Genomic DNA, 21,402 nt, shown 5'->3' on the forward strand with positions numbered 1-21,402 from the left:
GTAAATGAGGTTATTTTCTCATTTTTCTTCTAACTGGTCACCACTTTCTAGGAAGTCTGTGGCTTGTCACCCAGTGTTATGCACCTGTTCTGAGGGCACCCTCTGGTTGGGGATCAAGTCCTGGGTGTGCAGTGCACAACCTGACCACCCTGACATGCCAGTGCCTTCACCTCTGCCTTTCTCAGATTTGTGCCTCTGATTCCTGTCTTTGATCAAATTTCATCAAGGTCATATTGAACATCCTTGCCTTGTTTCTGACAGTGAAAATGACCATAATATTTCCCATTAAGTGGGATGTGGTACATGCCTGCTCATTCCCAGTTTATTTAGGATTTTTACATGGGAATGGACACTGGATTTTATCAAGTGCATTTTAGACATCTATGGAAGTAATCACATTTTTTTCTTTTACAGCCAGCAACAGGAGGAATTAGAGTCATCGACGTCTTAGTGTTAAATCGTTGGCTGGTCCCAATGGGTCATTCTTTCCGATCCACTGCTGATTCTGCTGGCTAAGATCCTATTTAAGATTTTTACATTGACATTCACAGGCAAGATTGGCTTGTAGCTTTCACTTTTGTGCCACCTTCATCAAAATTGAATGTCAACATTATTCTGCCTTTGAAAATTAGTTTTGGGCTGGGCGTGGTGGCTCACGCTTGTAATCCCAGCACTTTGGGAGGCCGAGGCGGGTGGATCACGAGGTCAGGAGATCGAGACCATGGTGAAACCCCGCCTCTACTAAAAATACAAAAAATTAGCCGGGCGTGGTGGCAGGCGCCTGTAGTCCCAGCTACTCCGAGAGGCTGAGGCAGGAGAATGGCGTGAACCCGGGAGGCGGAGCTTGCAGTGAGCCGAGATTGCGCCACTGCACTCCAGCCTGGGCGACAGAGCGAGACTCCATCTCAAAAAAAAAAAAAAGAAAATTAGTTTTGAAGCTCTCCTTCTTCTCCTATGCTCCAGAATCTTTTAAAAAGCAACAGAGTGACCATTTCCATAAAGATGATGCACATTTTCCCTGTGAAATTGTCTGGCCTGATTTTCTGGGCGGGGCTGGGTAATTCTTAACAGTTTTCTCTATTTCTTCTACGGTCATTGGTCCATTGAGAGATTTTCTCTCTTTTGGGGAGCTTTCATACTTACATTTTCCTAGAAAAGATAAAATCCATAACAGCAAAGTGCTGCTGTAGGATTCTTCATTGTAAACCTGTGTGATGTCTCCTTTTCCATTTATTATTTTGTGATTTGTATTTTCTCCATTTTTCTTAATTACCAACAGGCTGATCAGGTGCTGGGTTTATTTATTGTTGCTTTGGTTCTTCTGTTTTCTAATTAACTTCTATTTTTATCTTTTTAATCCCTTCCTTGTACTTTTCTTAGAGCAATGTCATTTTTTTTTTAAATAAAACCTGAGTTGGATGGTTAAATACTATGTCTGGGTTATAATCATAAGTACTTTTTCTCTGAGCACTGCCTTTGGCAGTGATATGTAACAGCTTTCCTTCTTGCTATTTTTGAGATATTCTATTTAATTTATTTAAGTTTTGGTTTGTTCTTGAACCTAAAATTTGTTTAAGACACAGGCCTTTTATCCAGTGAGTAGGGCTGTTCATTTCCAGTTGTGTTTTAAATGTCTACTTTTGTTGTCTTATTGTAAATCAAAAATAAATTCTAAGCCCCTTGACCATCTGAACAGACCCCTCCTTTTAGCCAGGGGCCAAAGTTAACCTGAAAACTTAGTTCAGGCTGTGATGGGAGCAGGGAGCTGGATGTGCCTCATTATCCCTCCTCCCTTTTGGAACTACTGATGGAACAGACTCTTTAACTCTGATAAGAGACATTTACAGTCTATTTTCTCTGAAGCCTGCAACCTGAAGGCCTCATCTGCATGATAAAACCTTAGTCTCCACAACGCTTATCTTAACCCAGACATTCCTTTCTATTGATAATAACTGTTTCAACCAATTGCCAATCAGAGAATCTTTGAATCTGCCTATGACCTGGAAGCCCCCTCCCCCTTCTCATTGACCCACCTTTCCAGACTGAACCAGCACATCTTACATGTACTGACTGATGCATCTCCCTTGAGTGCATAAAACCAGGCTGTGCCCCGGCCACCCTGGGCGCATGCTCTCAGGGTCTCCTGGGGCTGTGTCACAGGCCATGGTCATTCGTATTTGGCTCAGAATAAATCTCTTCAATATTTTACAGAGTTTGACTCTTTTTGTCAACAGTGTTAGCAGTGACCAGCCAGAGAGACAAGGGGAGGGAAGAAGAAATGAGTTCTCGTATACAGCCCACCTCCTCCACTACCTGCACAGCCAGCCCCTGCTCTGACCAGTGTCCCCAGGAGTCTGGGGTTTGGGGTGGAACCTACCATGCCTGCTGGTTCACTATTTTCTCAGAGCTGTTTAAAAAGAAAAAAATGACCACAACGAAACTGCTAAACCACCTGATAATTAAAGCAAGAAAAACAAATCAAAGAAAATGTCAATGCACAAAATTAGGACTGGGAACGTGAGACTGACCACAGACAGAGAGAATTAAAGTGCTTGATCCTCAGATCCTCGGATAACGTTTTGCACAACTCTATGCTAATGATTTGAAGTTAGAAGGCAATGCAGCTTTTAAGGAAAATTAAGATGGGCAGGATGGACTTGCGGATGGCCCCGTGACTGTGGATAAACTGGGAGGGCTCCGGGTGAGACCAGGGCTGAAGAGAGGTCCGTGGGTCTCACTTCCCCAGCAGGGGGTCCGCAGCCATCTCAAGAGGATGCATCCTTCCTCCATGGGACTCCGGGATTTTCTGGCTCTCCAGGGCCTGCATTTCAGAGGGCAGGCTTCTTCTGCCCTGCCGCACCCTGCAGTACCTGCACCTGCACCCCTTCCTGCAGGCCGCCCTCTCTCTCTGCACACCTCAGCTGGGAGGGAGGAGAAAGAACAGAGTGAGTGATCCCTATTTGTGGGATTTCAGGACACTGGCAAAAGCTTCCATTCCAAATAAAATATCCAGCCCCCTCTGAGTGGTGTCTAACATCCACACTTAGAGACTTTTTCCTTTGACTGAAGCAAAACCATGCTGCCACTCACTTCTCAGGGGGTGCCAGCCCTGGGAAGGGGTGTTCCTGGAAAGGTCTGCACACTGGGCTGCACAAGGTATTTCCCTCCAAGAGTGGAGAAGAGTGCGGTGTGGGGTCCTCATGCTCCAGGGTCATGGCTGCTGAGACTGGAGGAGCTGCGTTAGTCCCGTCTGAATTCCATGATTTGGGCAGAATTGCATTTGCCATGTTGAGCACGGGCTCCAGCAAACCCCTGTGCTCTGCGTTATAGGAGGCTCTACAACAGGCAACTCTGGTCTTTGGTGGCTGAGGTCAGAGCGGAGGTGCCCCAGGGCAGGGTGGGGCCGACTGGGAGGGGCACAGGGGCCTCTGTGGGGTGACAGGGTGGTTTCCATCCTGAGGGGTGTGGGTGACCACGTGCAGTCACTTCCAAAACTCACGGACACGCAGCGCTTACCACCTGTTCGTTTCGCTGCATGTAAATTATACCAAAATAAAGGAAGCAGTGAAGGAGCAGGGAAAAGGCGGGTTTGTGATCTTCATTACCAAGGCTGGCTTCAAGGAAGCAAGCGCTGACCGAGACAGATGGGCACTTGGTGGTAGCAAAGGTTATGAGCCACAGAGAAGCCCCAGCAAACCCCTGTGCTCCGAATGACGTGGAATTGGCATCCGCTGAGAGCGACAGAGCCAGAGAGTGTGCGGGGAGAGCCAGACAGACACTTCACAGGCCTGAAGAGTGTCGTCAGTAATACAGTTCTAACCAATATGCATCGAACGCCTTTCAAGTGTCCATGGAACAATCACAAAAATGGATGGCATATCTAGGCCCAGAGCAAACCACAAATTCCAAAGCATACACGCAGCCAGGCGACGCTCACCAGTCGCAGTGCAGTACCACTGCCGGTTGAAGTCAATACCATGAAACGGAAAACCTCACCATCTGAATATTTTTTAACTCTCTAACATAACTATTAAGCCAAAAGAAAATAAAGTTCTCTTTACAGAATATTTAGAAAACAATGAAGAATAAAATCCACTGTTCAGGAAAATATCTCCAAAGTTTGAAATTCAGGAAAATTAGTGGTGGAGTGATTTTAATATCACAGCAGAGCACTCTCCCCTGCCTCGGAAAACGCGGCCTCGCTGCCTTCCCGCTCACGGCCCCCAAGGCTGTCGTACTGCAGCCCCATGAAACTGGAGGGCGTCTTACAGAAAGATGATAATGCAGAATTTTTTTTTTAGAGAAGATAACCCTAGAGGTTACGCTTTTTGTAGGACACGAACCAGGTTTGGACCTAACTTACCTAATGATCTCGTAACCCCAAAATAAAATTCCAAGCCCCCCGCCCCAGTTGACTGAATGGACTCCCTCTGGGCCAAGGGGACCCCAGGAAACCTGAAAAACTGGATTATTGATAGGAAGGGAGGCTGGGCTCCCTGTCCCTTTTGGAGTTTAGGCACAGCTGACCAGCATTTACACTAAAGTAGAGATCATAAGACTGACTGACAGGCTTTTTGTGGCAATTAGATACCAAATTCCAACCTGACTCTGGCATAGCATTGCATGACAGCAGATAGCAGACCCTAAAGAAAATCACAATATTTTACTCCCAAATATGTTTCTTTGACATGCTTTGAAATGGCTGGGCAAAGTGCACTCTTGTAGGGGAAAATTGTGTCTATAGAGTGGCCTTCCCTTACTAGGTCCTTTCCTGATCCGGGAGAGATTTATCTAAGAGATTTATGGCACCTTTTAAGGTCCAGAAAGAGACGTTTATCATTTTTCTCTCTGAAGCTACTTCATGTAAGAAACAAGAACTATCTTGACTTCCACAACCTCCAATCTTAAGCATTTCTTTCTGCTGACTTCAACTGTAAGCAAGGCTTAACTTTTTCAACCAATTGCTAATCATAAAATCTTTGAATCCACCTAAGACCTGAATGCCCCTGCACTGCCTGGCTTCAAGATGTCTCACCTTTCCAGGCTGAACCAATGTACACCTCATATGTATTGATTTGCCTGTAAGTTCTGTCTCCCTAAAATATGTAAAACGAAACTGTAACCCAACCACCTTGGGTACACATTTTCAGGAGCTCTTGAAACTGTACCCTGGTCCATGGCCACTCACATTTGGCTCAGAAGAAACTTCTTTAACTATTTTAGAGTTTGGCTTTCCTCATCAACAATCTCTCTCCCATTTAATTTCAATTCCTCAAATACTCTGTGAAGTCATGCTGTCATTCTGTCCGTTATCTCATTCATGAGTTAAAAAGAACTTTGCCACATAGCGCAGCTATTTGTATAAAAAAGAGTTTTAACAGTTTGAGAATTGTGCTTTTACAAGACATGTCAGAAATTATTAGACACAGCCAAGAGTGCTCAGATAGAAATTCATAGTCTCACATGCTTATCAGTTAACAAGAAAACATGAAAATAGGTAAATTAAACAGCCAGTTCAAGAACTGCAAAACATAGCTAAGTGAGGCAGATGAAGGGGGCTGTAAACCAAAAATAAAATCCTAAGCCCTGACCATCTGAATGGACCCTGCCTCTCGGTCAAGGGCATTCCAAAGTTAGCCTGAAAACCTAGTTCAGGCCATGATGGGAAGGGGGAGCTGGAGGTGTCTCATTATCCCTCCTCCCTTTTGGAATTACTGAGAGAACAGACTCTTTAACTCTGATAAGAAACATTTATGATCTATTCTCTCTGAAGCCTGCTACCTGGAAGCTTCATCTGCTGATGAAACCTTGGTCTCCACCACCTCTTATCTTAACCTGGACATTTCTTTCTAAGTCTTTAGACAATAACTTGACCCTTTCAACCAATTGCCAATTAGAAAATCCTTGAATCTACCTATGACCTGGAAGCCCCCCGCTTCCACTTGTCCCCCCTTCCCAGACAGAGACGATGTACATCTTACATGTGTTGATGGATGTCTCATGTCTCCCTTAAAGATATAAAACCAAGTGTGGCCCGACCACCACAGACACGTGTTCTCAGGAACTCCTGGAGGCTGTGTCATGGGGCCATTGGCCACTCATATTTGGTTCAGAATAAATCTCTTTAAATATTTTACAGAGTTTGATTATTTTCATCAACAACTTACTAAGGAATAAAGAAGAAATTAATGATTTGAAAAGCAGGAAATGATAGGATCAATTAATAGGCACCAAAGCTGGTTCTTTTAAAAAAAGGAAAACAATAAAATACAGAAACCATCAACAAACCTAACCAAAAAGAAATACATAAAATCAGAAATAAGCATCAGAAAATAGCCCAGATGCAGAGTAAATGAAAAACAACTATGACAAGTTGTTTTGAACAATACTTTGTTCAACACTATGCATATTGAAATCTGGATGAAATGAATGCTTTTTAAGGAAAATATTATCAACCTGATTTTGGAGGAGCCAATTACCACAGGAGAAGTAGACGCTGCTGTTAAAGAGCTACGACAGTCACTCACACATCCTCATGTCAGAGGAAAACTTGTCCTCTGTCTTCTCAGGTTCTCTATTGGGGGCCTGCAAATAAAACAAAAGACGGATTAGCAAAGGTTAAAGTTGATTTACATGCATACTCAGGAAGAAAGTGACTCAAAGAAGCAGCTAGAATTTGGGGCTGAGAAACCATCTTATCAAGGGGAAGGAGGTAGGACCCTGAGGGCCAGCATGTGGTGGGAAACGAGCGAGAGAGACACAGGAAGCTAACGGAGGGCAAGGTCCGCTTGGGAAAGGTCTGTGTGTGCCATTCCTCATCCCAGTGCTGACTTCTCATCTCTAGCAACTGGAGTTGCTCTGTCTCTTGGTACCAGAAGCCTCCTTTCAAGGGGCCGTGATGGCCGAGTCCTTGGACGGTGATGGCCGAGTGAGTCCTGGAAGGCTCTGCTTTTAGGCAGATAAGGCCGCTGTGGAGAGTCTCCTCCTGCACTGTGGATTCCCAAACGCCATCAGCTCAAAATGATCCTTACACCACAAAGTGTGATCTGGATCCCTTCACACACCTGCACATATACACACACATGCATGTGCTTACACATATGTACACATGCACACCCAAATAAACACACATATGTGTGGTTACATGCACACACACTTGTATACATATACACATACACATGCATACATGCACATACACACATGCACATAGATATACACACAGTGCATGTATACACATATACATCCATATCCACACAAATGCACACATGAATGTGCTTACATATGGGTACACATGCTCACACACATACACATATCTCCATCTACACATCCACATCCACATGAACACTCATGCATACGCATGCTTACACACATACATGCGTACACACATGGACACATGCACACACATACACATGTACACACATGACCACACAACACACATGCATACATGTACTCACACACATTTACACATGCACACATAAACATTCACATGGAGACAACATACATATGCACACACATATACATGCTCACACATTCATATACACGTATGCTATACACATGCATGCAGCATGTGCATACACAAACATACCCACACACACACATACATATACACACTTGCTCCAAATGAGAAAGAAAAGTCCACCTTACAAGTTCTTGCAAACCTTAAGGAACATGTAAGTACAAAGCTATGAACCAGTTCAGGAGCACAGAAGGAAAGATCAAGCTTCCACATTCTTTGTTTGAAAATATCACAGAATCACCTTCCTTATCAATATCGAGGCACAAACTCTTAGTATGAGCAAGCAGAGGCACACTGAAGGCAAAGCGAGTGAGAAAGCCCACTGCGGCTGGGTCAGAGGACACACGGTCTTACGCCAGTTCTCTTTAAATCAACCTGTACCGGGGAAAATGCCAACAGTGTGCTTTTGGCTGTATTTTGTGTTTATTTTTTAAACTAGACCAGATGTTTCAGCATTTACATAAAAATAAACATGCAAATACAGTCTTACAAAACGTTGAAGAGAGAGGCCTCAGAGGAGAGAGTGCTGCTGCTGTCCAAGTGCACCGTGAGCTGCAGCAGCCTCAGCAGCGGGACCCGCTGGACCAGGAGTTCAGAACGAGGCTCTGCTCTAATGACACAGCAAGGCTTCAAAAATATTTTCCAGTGAATGGATGGGTGGTTAGCTGGAAGCCATGATGCTAAACAGGGTATGATGCAACTGCCATTTCTGTGAACCAAAAAAGAATATACACGTACACATCACCTGTGCACAGTGTCTGCAGAAGGCAGAGGGAAGGCAGGTAGAAGCATTAATTAAGAGCTGCAGTTCATCAAATAAAAATGTGTGACCCCAAGTTAGGTGCTGGGATGCAGCAATGCTGGGGTCCTGGGATCCTGGGATGCTGGAGGTACTGGGGGTAGTGGGATGCTGGGGTGCTGGGATGCTGAGATGCTGGGATGCTGGGGTGCTGGGGTACTGGGATTCTGGGATCCTGGGATCCTGAGTGCGGGGTGCAGGGCTGTTGGGGATGACAGCCTGGGGTGCTGAGTGCTGGGCTGTTGGGGATGATGGTCTCGGGTGCTGAGTGCTGGGGTGCTGGGTGCTGAGTGCTGGGCTGTTGGGGATGACAGCGGATGTTGTCCTCCCTGTCTTTTCAGGGCATGTGCACACCACCCTCGGGCGTCATCCTGGAAACTGCGGGAACTCGGCTGCCAGGTTGCTGATACTCTCCACGTTCAGGGGGTGTACCGTCGGGAAAGGTGCCTGTGGGGGTGAGGAGCCCCTCTTCTGATCCTCCTGCTTTCCTGGGGGGTGAAGCTGCTTTCTCTGAAAACATCAGGCCCCCCTCCCAGCTGCCGGATCCCACAGTGTGGTCTTTGTCCCCTAGGGGCAATGCTTTCTGCATCTTTTGTTCTCTGCTGATCCCCAGAGCCTGGCCCTGCACAGGTCGTCGGTGATATCTGTGGATTAGAGATCTGTTCCCCTGTGCCTCCACAGAGGAGGGCCACACGTGCATACACATGCACACTCACACACATGATCACGCTTACATGTCACACACTATACACACGCACTCACCACGCCTTCCCCTAGTGGGCTCTGGGGTTCCACCAACCGTAGCTGGGTGGCCACCCCGTGGCCTTCACCCCTGCGTGGCCCAACACACAAAGGTGGCCTGGTGCCTCTCTCGACTCTGGGATCAGCTCTTCCTGGTTCCCTGGGCCAACATTCTCCTGCCGGCCCAGTCTCAGTCGGCCCTGACACGTGGGGATTCCAGCCCAGCCCCCTTTCCCAGACTCCACACTTGGATTCTCAAGCCATAGGTAAAGTAGCCGTGCCGGCACCGACTGGCCCCAAAGTGGAGCCGATGCCACAAAGCACTGCTGGGCCAGACACCAGCCAGGCAGAGTGAGGACAGCACAGGCCCCTGGGACAGCGGTGCGGGTCGGCTTCCAGCCGACTTTGGGGTCCCCAGGACCCTGCCTTTCTGGAGGGGTCACCAAGCCAGGGCTGGGCTCCACCTGGCCATTTGTGAGATGTGCAGCTTTGGGAGCTGGTGCTGCCCCTGGGGCAGTTTAAACAGCGGCAGTGGGAGGATGTGCAAATGCTTCCAACCAGGGGCTTCATTTTCGCTTTTCCCTGGAGAGCCTGCTTGCCAGCACCCCGCTACCAGGGACCCTCCGTGCCTCCCCAACTCCACCCAACCCCTTCTCCAGCTCCCCTAGGGGAGGGCGGCATCTTGCTCTTCTGAGCGGAGCCGGGGAGAGCCAGGACCCCGCACATCACCACGTCCCTCCTGCCCCCGGCTTCTGCTTGCCTGTCGCTAGGAGCTGGGATTCCAAGTCGATTTCAACTAAGTTCTCTTTTAAGTACATAACACACCAGTGGGATTTGATTACTGGCCTCACCTGCGCTGGAAGAAGCTCTATCTTTAAATTCTGTTCTGCTCATTCTGCTCATGTATATATTCCGAGATGTTTTAAACAACAGTTCAACCATCTTCCTGGCTTTCACCTGGTGAAATTATAAATGTTCAGAATTCTCACCACCTTCTGGTTAAGCAAGTGTCATGGATTGAACTGTGTCCCCCTGAAACTCTTATGCTGGAGTCCTAGTCCCACAGCCTCAGGATGTGACCTTATTTGGAGACAGGATCTTCGCAGAGGTGATCCGTTTAACAGGAGGTCCCAGGGTGGGCTCTAAACCCCATGGCTGGTGTCCATATAAGATGGGCACATTTAGACACCGAGACACAGACAAGAAGATGACCACATACGGCCACGCGGGGTGCCCTCCGAGGAACCAGCTCCGGCCGCACCTTGATCTCGGCCTTCCCTCCTCCTTTCCCGCTGTTTAAGCCGCCCGTGAGAGTGCCCCATGATGGCAACGCCAGCGGGCGCATATACAGCAGGCCTCTGGGGTCCAGCCTGGGAGCCCAGACACAGACACCGTCTCTACCTGGCAAGATGGGGTGATGAAATGAGAAATGAATAGATCTGGTCTCTGCTCCCGAGACCCAGCAGAGGGCTCCAAAAGCCCTCAGATTTCCTGTGTGATGGCAGCAGATTCTTTCGTTCAAATGAGGTGAGGCTTGGTGGCTCCTGGAGGGGGGCCGGTCACCAGAGAGACCAGCCAGGATTAGCACCTGCAGCTTCAACCCTGCACCCACCCTCCTCCAGGGATCATCCACCATCATCCTTCACGTCTGTGATGGAGCCTCCATAAGAAGGCCTGGACTACGGGTCCAGAGCAGTTCCCGGTGCCGGGAGGGTGGTGCCCCCCACTCCACGGGGACAGAAGCTCCTGGGCTGGGGACCCTTTCGGGCCCTGCCCTGTGCCCCGGCCCACCTGGCTGCCCATCTGCAGCCTTTCTCGTCTCCTTTTCCTGCGTTCTGTGATAATTTTGTGTTGCACTCTGGTATTTAAGGCTAATGTGTAACTAGAAAACTGAGTTTTAATATTTAATGCCCTTGGATTTGGGAAATCTCTTACTACATTATGTTTGGATATACTTTCTCTGCGGGGATAAATATTTTATCGAGGCTGTACCCATGTGTGGAGTGTCTTTACCAACAAAGGCCCATCTGAGAACTGTCTTTGGGAAGGAATATGGTCATTTAGCAGGGATCTGAGGCTGCCAACTTAAGACGGGTTGGGGCTCTAGGAGCCTGAGAAACATATGACGTTCAGGTTTCAAAACTATGTCAAGGCAGCTTATTTGATCCCATGTAGGTATGGTGGCCCTCTCCCGGGTGGAATTCCACTCTCCCAGGTGGGCCTCTCCTGGGTGGAATTCCACTCTCCCAGGTGGGCCTCTCCCGGGTGGAATTCCACTCTCCCAGGTGGGCCTCTCCCGGGTGGAATTCCACTCTCCCAGGTGGGCCTCTCCCGGGTGGAATTCCACTCTCCCAGGTGGGCCTCTCCCGGGTGGAATTCCACTCTCCCAGGTGGGCCTCTCCCGGGTGGAATTCCACTCTCCCGGGGGTCCTCTCCCAGGTGGGCCTTCCCTAGAGCTCCCTGAGCGTGCCCACGCCTGGGGTGAGTCCCGGACCCTCCCCGCCCCAGGCCGACCCAAGTCCTTCAGTGGCTCCGGCTTCCCGGCGCTGGGGCTGCGTGCCCCGCCAAGCCTCCAATTCGGGTGGGTCGTAGTGAGAGGTGGCAGCATGCTGGCCCGTCCTCACTCGCTCTCAGCGCCTCCTCTGCCTGGGCTCCCACTTTGGTGGCACTTGAGGAGCCCTTCAGCCACCGCTGCACTGTGGGAGCCCCTTTCTGGGCTGTCCAAGGCGGGAGCCGGCTCCCTCAGCTTGCAGGGAGGTGTGGAGGGAGAGGCGCGAGCGGGAACCGGGGCTGCACGCGGTGCTTGCGGGCCGGCTGGAGTTCCGGGTGGGCGTGGGCTTGGCGGGCCCTGCACTCGGAGCAGCTGGTCGGCCCTGCCGGCCCTGGGCAATGAGGGGATTAGCACCCGGGCCAGCAGCTGCGGAGGGTGTACTGGGTCCCCCAGCAGTGCCAGCCCACCGGCGCTGCACTCGATTTCTCACCGAACCTTGGCTGCCTTCCTGCCAGGCAGGGCTCGGGACCTGCAGCCCGCCATGCCTGAGCCTCCCACCCCCTCCATGGGCTCCTGTGCGGCCCGAGCCTCGCGGAGGAGCGCCACCCCCTGCTCCACGGCGCCCGGTCCCGTCGACCACCCAAGGGCTGAGGAGTGCGGGCACACGGTGAGGGACTGGCAGGCAGCTCCACCTGCAGCCCTGGTGCGGGATCCACTGGGTGAAGCCAGCTGGGCCCCTGAGTCTGGTGGAGACGTGGAGAACCTTTATGTCTAGCTCAGGGATTGTAAATACACCAATCAGCACCCTGTGTCTAGCTCAGGGTTTGTGAATGCACCAATCGACACTCTGTATCTAGCTGCGCTGGTGGGGCCTTGGAGAACCTTTGTGTCATACTCCGTATCTAGTTAATCTAGTGGGGACGTGGAGAACCTGTGTGTCTAGCTCAGGGATTGTAAACGCACCAATCAGCGCCCTGTCAAAACAGACCACTGGGCTCTACCAATCAGCAGGACGTGGGTGGGGCCAGGTAAGAGAATAAAAGCAGGCTGCCCGAGCCAGTAGCGGTGACCTGCTGGGGTCCCCTTCCATACCATGGGAGCTTTGTTCTTTTGCTCTTTGCAATAAATCTTGCTACTGCTCACTCTTTGGGTCCACACTGCTTTTATGAGCTGTAACACTCACCGCGAAGGTCTGCAGCTTCACTCCTGAAGCCAGCAAGACTAGGAGCCCACCAGGAGGAACGAACAACTCCAGACGCGCCACCTTAAGAGCTGTAACACTCACCGTGAGGGTCCACGGCTTCATTCTTGAAGTCAGTGAGACCAAGAACCCACCAATTCCGGACACAGTAGGTGTCGTCCTGACCCCGCCCGGAGAGCAGCCCCGGGTGGGAGGTGGGGAGGCCCGCGGGGCAGGTGGCTGCGCTGCTCCCTGCTCCGTGGGGGCCGGGGCTCTGCGTTTGCTCTTCTCACCTCGGCCACTCCCCGCTGCCAGGTCTCAGCTCGCCTCCAGGCCCGCAGCCCGCATTTCCTCTGCGCGACTTTCTGTGCCCACTGCACTTCCACGACCGTGGCAGGGGCAAATCACCGCCTGTTAAAGTAATGACGGAATGAATGAAAGAACGAAAGAATGAAGGAACGACTGACTGACTGACTGACTGGGTGAGTGGTTGAATGAATGAGCGGACGAGCGCAGGCGCGAAGGATGCAGTCAGAAGTTCCCCGGGGAAGGTGGAGGGTGAACCCGGGGCCAGGACCAGAACCAGGGCACACAGGGGACCTGAGTGGGGAGAGGAGGCCCGCGCGGAACCCCCGGCGCCCCCCCCACGCCGCCCTCCCCCGCCGCCTTCCCTCCCCTTTCTTCTTCCCGCCCCTCGCCGGGGGTCGCTGCCCTGGTGTCCTCGTTCCCGCGCAGCTGGCGCGGGGGTTGGGGGGAGCGCGGCGTTGTTCGCTTTCCCCGAAGTGTGGCCCCGCCGCCGACCCGTAGCCCGCGCATCCGCGTCCCTTTTGGTCTCCGGGCAACCGTGGCCGGGTCCTCTAGGCTGGAGAACCCAACCGACCGTGGGAAGCGGGACGCACCGCGGACCCCGGAGAGGGCGGACGAGCCGGGCGCCGGCGCCATGGACCTGGTCATCACGCAGGAGCTGGCCCGCGCCGAGAGCCAGCAAGGTGACCCCAGGCCCGCCACGACCCCCGCCCCGGGGAGGCCCCGGACCCTCTCATCCCAGCCCGCCCAATGGGTGACCCCTTGAGGGCCACAGCCGGAGCCCCCACCTCCCGATCGTCTGACCAGAGCAAACGTACAGGAAGGCGCCCTTCTAGGAAGGCGCCCACACCGCTGCTCCCTGGCTGCGGCTGGTTTTGACGGTGGCTGTGGCCCGGGGGCCGGAGGCGGCTGCCTGGGGCCTTCGGGATTGCGTTGCCGGGCTCACTTTTCCCAGCCCGGTGACCAAACCTTCCTCAACCACTCGTATGGGACAGATGCTGCGTCCTTGAAGAAGGCCTACGAGTTGATCAAATCGGCCAACCTAGGGAAATCGGAGTTGGACCCCTCAGAGAGCTTCAGCCCAGACCTGTTTGTTCTATGTGCAGAGCAGGCCCTTAAGGTAACTAGTTCCCGGGATCCTCGGTCAGGGCAGCCTTGACAGGGAGAGGGAGGGCCTCTGGGTGTGTTGTGGATGCAGAGTGGGGCTGGGGAGAGGCAGCTCCTGGCCAGGCAGTCAGGGGGCCAGGATGGAGGATGGGGGCTGGAAACGGGCTCCACCTGTGCTCGGGGCCTGTTCTGAAAGCGGCCCCGTGGTGCTTCTGGGCAGGGAGGCCACCCCTCCGGGTCTGTGATCTTCCGTGGTGGTGTTCTCCTGCAGATGCGGCAGCCAGAGGTGAGCGAGGACTGCATCCAAATGTACTTCAAGGTGAAGGCGCCCATCACCCAGTTTCTGGGCCGAGCGCACCTGTGCAGGGCCCAGATGTGTGCCCCGAAGTCGGCAGAAAACCTGGTGAGAGGCGTCCTGTGCCCCTTCTCCCCACCAGTTCAATTTTCACCCCACCTCCAGAGCAATGCCAGGCTAGACCAGGCTTAAAATCGTTCTTAGGGTAGTAGAGTGAAGGAATTCCTTTCCAGAGTGACACGAAACTTGCACCATTTCCTGTTCATGCTTTTTGCTCAAGTAGTGGTATCTGACATGCAGGACCCCTGGACCTTTGCCTCATAGCAGCGTGGTCTCTGTGGCATCTGCGCCTGCAGCTGCCCCGAGTGGGCAGAGGGGAGCTGGGGTGGGGCGGGCGTGCTGGAGCACAGGCACTGCGGTTTGTGATGCCTCACTGTGTCTGCGGGACAGGAACCCGGGTGCAGGTCCAGGACCTTGCCACGACACTCAGGCTGTGTCTGCCACACCGTCACCTGTGGATACACAGGTGACATACGCGGGGTACCAGGCCAACCATGAGGGAGCCGTAGCATCCGCAGATGGGGCAATGAGCAGGGGTCAGTGTTTCGGTCTAATTGTGCTTCTTTACGTTGCCTTAGGAGGAATTTGAAAATTGTGTGACTCAGTACATGAAGGCCATCAACTTTGCCAAAGGAGAACCGAGGTAGGTGAAATTGAAGTGGCCTTTTCTCATGGACCGGGTGAAAGACTTCAGAGCCAAAAGTTACCAAGTGGGTGTATTTATTTGAACTGTGGGTTTTCCCCCCGTCTGTGGTTTGTGATTTTCATGCACATGTGATCACTCCCTCGTCTCGTTACCGTGTGGCCTAGTCCACATTCATGCAGAATTCCGATTCACAGCCTCTTCCGCACTCGGCGGTTTTCGTGATTTTAGATGGCTGTGAAGAGTGTTTTCTGCCGGGCGTGGTGGCACATGCCTATAATCCCAACTGCTGGGGAGGCTGAGGCAGGAGAATCACTTGAACTCAGGAGGCAGAGGTTGCAGTGAGTCCAGATCACGCCACTGAACTCCAGCCTGGATGACAGCGAGACTCCATCTCAAGAAAAAAGAAGGAAAAAAAAAAAAAAAAAGTGTTTTCTCCAGGGCCTCCCCGGGTCACCCCCAGGGCGCCCTGCTCCTTCCCCGCGGTTCCTTCTTTGGCCCAGCGTGCCTTTGCTGCCCCCTAGCGGACAACTTGGCCAAGGCAGCTGTCCCCGCGGAGGCGACTCCAGCAACTTTCTACAAAATCAGTGCTTTCTGCACAAAAACAAATACGCTTGAAACTGTTAAGCTTGCACAAAACTGATTCATATCCTATTCAAATCAGTTTTGTGCAAGCCTGACAGTTTCAAGCATATTTGTTTGAATATATATCACATATTCAAATAGGATACAATGTTTGGAGGATATTTAAATAGAAGCTGTGGGTTCCCTGGTCCGTTCTACCCACATCGGCCTGCTTGTCTGCTGGTTGCCCTCTCTGGTCACACCCTGTTGCAAGTGCTGGGGATGTAGGGTCCAGCCCCACAGATCCTCCCTGCATGGGGACGGGGATGGGGAGGCCCCACCTCAAGCCACAGGTTCTAAAGACAAGGGGTGTTTCTGAGGGAGCTGCGACGCGGGAGTGGTGGGTACCATGCGAAGGAGGCTGTTCCACTCCAGGGCCCTCAGGGGCACCGTGGACGGGCCAGGGGGTGACAGAGCCTTGCCAGGGGTCAGGACCATCTTTGGGAAGGGGCCAGGTTGTGTGGGGAGAGAGGGCAGCGCTGGCTCGTCCAGGGCAGTGGCAGTGGGACAGGAGACTGAGCCCGACCACGGGCATGTGGAGGCCACAGTGGGAATTTGAGGAGGAGATGGGTTCCTTTCGAGATGCAGCACTCAGGGAGACGCAGCAGGCTGTCTGGTCAGGACACCCCACACCTCCGCTCCTCCTGAAAACCTGGAAACAGGATGAGTCCTGTCCTAGGGTCACGTGGTGGCTGTGAGTAAACTCAGAGGAGTGGGCTTGCCACAGCCACCCTGGTGTCCTCCCACCTGGGCATTGAGCAGTGCTGGTCCACCTGGTGGCCGGCCCAGGACCATCAGGCACGCAGGCCCTACAGGGCAGAGCTGGCCTGCCTCGCTGTGGAGTGGCCCTAGAGTGAGAAGGGCAGATGGGCCCAATTCCCTGACTTCAGTCCCTGCAATGGCTCCCTGCTGCCCAGGGAGAGGCTCAGACCCCTAAGAGAGGTCTCTGCTCACTCTTCCAGCCCACCCTCCTCCACCTCACACTCTAGGCTGGCAGACAGGAGCTTTGTTTCCCGAAGGTTCCTCCCTTCTCCATCTGCCTGACTTTCTTTTCCTCTACTACTGTCTTGGCTGCCTCCTGACATCGTCCAGGTCACAGCAGGCATGTAATCTCCTCCAGCAAGCCTTCCTTGATTCCCTCCATCCTTGCCCATTCTTGTCTATCCCTTGAGAGCCAGAGGAGGCCTTGCTCAGCGGTGTGTTTCCATGGGAGGGGCCGATCAGTTTGTGGAATGATTGATGAAGAAGGCCCTGGTCTGGACTCGGGAGCCTGCGCTGGAACCACGGCACGTTGGACGCAGGGCCGCCGAAGGCTGTCCCAGGGAAGGGCTCTGCATCCTGGTGCTCCTGCAGGCCGGGCCAAAGCTTCTCAGATGGGGCTGCTGCCATCTGCTGGAGAGGACCTGAGGCCCCTCCTGGGAGGGTCTCTGGAGATTTGGGCCAGCTGGGCTTTGACCGCGCTCTCCGCTTCCTCTGCTCGTGCCGCAGGTATTACTTTTTGGTGTACAATGCGTCAGTCCTCTACTGGCAGATGGCGAGGCCATTCCTCAGGCCTGGATATCGTCACCATCTGATCCCCAGCCTTTCCCAAATCGTAAACGTGCTGAGTCAGACTGAGGAGGAAGACAAGGAGTGGCGTGCCGAGCTGATGCTGTGAGTTGAGCTCGCCGTGCCCTCTCCGTGGCCTCCCAGTGGGCCACCCTCCGGCTCTGAGGCCACCACCCCTTCTCCGGGGGGGGACGGGAGTTCCGCATCATTGGGGCACACTCCATGTGCGTTCTCTCCCACAGTCACAAGTTTCTGTGTGTCTTGTCCGAAGGTCATTTCCAAAATCTATAGGTGACATTTGCCGTGCCCTGGTTATGAGGTTATGACAACAGAACAAGATACTGTGTTTAGACTCACAGCAAAGCAGATGTGACCCTGCACCACCCAGCCTGGCTCACGATTTTAAAATCTTAGTTCTTAAAATGTTAATGCAGTAGATGTTTTAACAACATAAAACTAAGCAGAGTCAGCACATCTAGAGCCCAGGCGTCCCTGCGAGGAAGATGGGGCAGCACGGGGCAGGCCGGCCTTGCTGGGTCTCAGCCCTGAGGGGTCACTGCACAGGCTGTCACCAATACCTCAGTCACTGTGCCGGGCGGCGGAAAGGAAACGGGTCTGAGCCTCTCTGTGTCTGCGGAGCTCTCTGTGCAGGCTGGGGACGGGTGGATGTCCCCAGTGAGGATCCCAGCTGTGCCAGTTCCTGAGCGGCTCCCCTCGGCACCGAGCCCACAGCCTGCAGGTGTTGGTTACCTGCTATATGGCCGTTTGGGGAACCTTTGAAGAAGATCAATACAGATCTTTCATTTCAAAATGCCCCGTGCTAGCGGTAATGAGCTGCCCAGCGCCTGCTGGCCCTTCCTGGTGAGCCACACGGCCTGGTTCTGGCTGAAGAAGCTGACCCCAGGGTAGCTTTTAAAGTTTGTGAAACACAAAATGTGTAATGGTTTAATAACCTGGTTATTAGACAGGAGAAAACAGTTTCAACCAGGTTGACCAGTGGTGTGTTTCTATTATCCAGGGAACTTCTGGAGTGTTACCTGCAAGCCGGAAGAAAGGAGGAGGCTGCCAGGTTCTGCTCCACTGCAGCTCCGTTCATTAAGTCTCATGTGCCGCAGAAATACCGGCAGATATTCTCCGTTATGGTAAATCAGCGTATTAGAAATAGAGACGTAAAAAGTAATTTTCTTAAAAGTCATTGTTCAGAAAACTGCATAGAAATTACATAAGTTTGCTGAGAGATATAAAAATCTATATGCATACATACATGAACAAAAATATATAAACATATTAAACAAAAGCAGTTCATGCAATGTGAAGATGCATAGAACTGTAACATTTTGAAAACAAAACAGAGTCTTTTGCCTTTATTGTCGCTCTTTAAATATTTCCTTTGTAATAGCTTTGAATTTTTTTAAAGTTAATAGAAAATTCACAAAGATACAAGTAATTACTACAAGAATATGTACCAAAAGCATTCATCAGCAATTCATTTTGACATATGCGGAATTAGCTTAAGTTGTATCTGAAAAGCTAGATACAAAATTAATGAGAAAATAAAATCTAGACACAAAATCTGAACCTCTACCTAATTGTTTATATCCAGATTAATAATTATTCCATTTTATGACAGGTTCGTCATGAACTAATGGACGAACTTCAGTTAAAGGAAGAAAAGAAAAATTCCATTAGCCTGTCAGTCACTTTCTATATTAATATGCTAAAGGCGTAAGTTGTTTTGGGAGGGAGAGCAAATACTGAGCTTCACAAGTGCTGGGCTTGGGAGAGCTCTGTCCCCTCCATGGGGGGAGGTCCTGTGTCCAGGGTCCTGTGAGTGTGGAGTTGCAGTGAGTGGGGCTGGACAGTAGGAGCCTGGGAGGCCTCAGGGTGTGGGGATCTGAAGGCCAGCCCCAACTCCTGGCCCTGCCTCCCTCCCAGCACGGAGGAGAGGCCAGTGAGGCCACAGAAGGGAGAGGGCGGCTTTAAGCCAAGTGCAGAAAGAGCTTATAGGAGGAGATCTCAGTGTGTTTGGGTGCCGAGGGGAGTGAGGAGATCTCGGTGTGTTTGGGTGCCGAGGGGAGTGAGGAGATCGCGGTGTGTTTGGGTGCCGAGGGGAGTGAGGAGATCGCGGTGTGTTTGGGTGCCGAGGGGAGTGAGGAGATCCGGTGTTTTGGGGCGAGGGGAGTGAGGAGATCCGGGGTTGGGGGGGGGGGGGGGGGGGGGGGGGGGGGGGGGGGGGGGGGGGGGGGGGGGGGGGGGGGGGGGGGGGGGGGGGGGGGGGGGGGGGGGGGGGGGGGGGGGGGGGGGGGGAGTGAGGAGATCCAGTGGGTCTGGGTGCCAAGGGGAGTGAGGAGATCGCAGTGTGTTTGGATGCTGAGGGGAGTGAGGAGATCACAGTGTATTTGGGGGTGGAGGGGAGTGAGCAGATCACAGTGTGTTTGGATGCTGAGGGGAGTGAGGAGATTGCAGTGTGTTTGGATGCTGAGGGGAGTGAGGAGATGACAGTGTGTTTGGATGTGAGGGGAGTGAGGAGATGGTGTTTGGATGTGAGGGGAGTGAGGAGATGACAGTGTGTTTGGGTGCTGAGGGGAGTGAGGAGATCACGGTGTGTTTGGAGGCTGAGTGCGGCGAGGAGATCACGGTGTATTTGGGGGCTGAGGGGGGTGAGGAGATCACAGTGGGTCTGGGTGCCAAGGGGAGTGAGGAGATCGCAGTGTGTTTGGATGCCGAGGGGAGTGAGGAGATCACAGTGTATTTGGGGGTGGAGGGGAGTGAGCAGATCACAGTGTGTTTGGATGCTGAGGGGAGTGAGGAGATTGCAGTGTGTTTGGATGCTGAGGGGAGTGAGGAGATTGCAGTGTGTTTGGATGTGAGGGGAGTGAGGAGATCACAGTGGGTTTGGATGTGAGGGGAGTGAGGAGATCACAGTGTGTTTGGATGTGAGAGGAGTGAGGAGATCACAGTGTGTTTGGATGTGAGAGGAGTGAGGAGATGACAGTGTGTTTGGATGTGAGGGGAGTGAGGAGATCACAGTGTGTTTGGATGTGAGGGGAGTGAGGAGATCACAGTGTGTTTGGATGTGAGGGGAGTGAGGAGATCACAGTATGTTTGGATGCTGAAGGAGTGAGGAGATCGCAGTGTGTTTGGATGTGAGGGGAGTGAGGAGATCGCAGTGGGTTTGGATGTGAGGGGAGTGAGGAGATCACAGTATGTTTGGATGCTGAAGGGGAGTGAGGAGACCGCAGTATGTTTGGATGTGAGGGGAGTGAGGAGATCGCAGTGGGTTTGGATGTGAGGGGAGTGAGGAGATCACAGTGGGTTTGGGTGCTGAGGTCTGTGAGGCGATCTGAGGTATTTGTTTCCTATGGGCAGCATCCCTGTGAGAGAGCAATGCTGGCCCAGGTCCTATCAGCGTTGAGCAGAGAGTGCCCCACATTTCCTGTGTTTGGCTCCTATGTGGGGTGCTGGCTCTGGTGAGGGGTCTGGGCATGTCTCGTCTAGTGTTTCTATTCCAGCCTTGTAGGAAGGCCGGGCGTCATGGAGGGAAGGAGGACCGGAAGGGGTGAAAAGTCATCTCAGGAATTTGAGGAGAGAAAGCAGGAGGGGTTATTTTCGGTTTCCTCTTCAGTGGGAAACACAATTTCATACATGCAGAGTTTCTCTTAGGAGAATTTGAATAAATCTGACAAGATCTTGTGGTGAATTACTCTCTGAATTATTTCTAGAAAAGCGGAGCAAAATGATTTACCAGGTGACGTCAGTGCCATTCTGAGGAAGGCCTACAGACACTTAGGTCATTACAACCACCAGCGCTTTCCTTCCATCAGAGAAGAAAAGTAAGTGTTTGTGTTTTTCCAGCATCACATCTTCATAATCATCGTACAAAATTTGGCAGGCACTGAAAAATGTGAAAAAATGTAAAATAAGCCACCAGGACCACCTTTGCAAAAGCCAGCCATCGTGGAGGTTTTAAAGGTCCTCTCTGGTCTTTTGTGGCCTGAGATTTGCAGTGTTTTGCGAACACTTTCATACTCTACTTTTTAACATGAATTTAGTTTGTAGGCATATGGATGGTTAGGTCACTGTGGCACTTCT

At 52.0% G+C, this 21,402-nt stretch overlaps 1 protein-coding gene and 1 long non-coding RNA gene across 2 annotated transcripts in view; one reads left to right on the plus strand and one right to left on the minus strand.

Annotated features, from left to right (window-relative positions):
* Positions 1 to 2,441: 2,441 nt before the first annotated feature.
* On the minus strand, positions 2,442 to 11,230 carry LOC115832942. The gene is made up of 4 exons (XR_004028353.1): positions 9,908 to 11,230; positions 8,007 to 8,225; positions 6,480 to 6,585; positions 2,442 to 2,921 (listed from the first exon to the last, which is right to left on the minus strand). It is a non-coding gene; the product is annotated as an uncharacterized LOC115832942 (long non-coding RNA).
* A 2,342-nt stretch (positions 11,231 to 13,572) lies between these two features.
* CFAP46 (cilia and flagella associated protein 46) overlaps positions 13,573 to 21,402 on the plus strand; it is a 114,293-nt gene continuing 106,463 nt past the window's right edge. Inside the window, 8 exon segments of the mRNA XM_030805013.1 lie at positions 13,573 to 13,716; positions 14,029 to 14,153; positions 14,412 to 14,543; positions 15,074 to 15,138; positions 17,251 to 17,415; positions 18,329 to 18,452; positions 18,941 to 19,035; positions 21,033 to 21,143. Of these exon segments, the coding sequence (XP_030660873.1) occupies positions 13,668 to 13,716; positions 14,029 to 14,153; positions 14,412 to 14,543; positions 15,074 to 15,138; positions 17,251 to 17,415; positions 18,329 to 18,452; positions 18,941 to 19,035; positions 21,033 to 21,143 (866 nt within the window). The 5' untranslated portion in view covers positions 13,573 to 13,667.

Source organism: Nomascus leucogenys, chromosome 3 (genome assembly GCF_006542625.1).
Source record: "Nomascus leucogenys isolate Asia chromosome 3, Asia_NLE_v1, whole genome shotgun sequence".
Lineage (NCBI taxonomy): Eukaryota > Metazoa > Chordata > Mammalia > Primates > Hylobatidae > Nomascus > Nomascus leucogenys.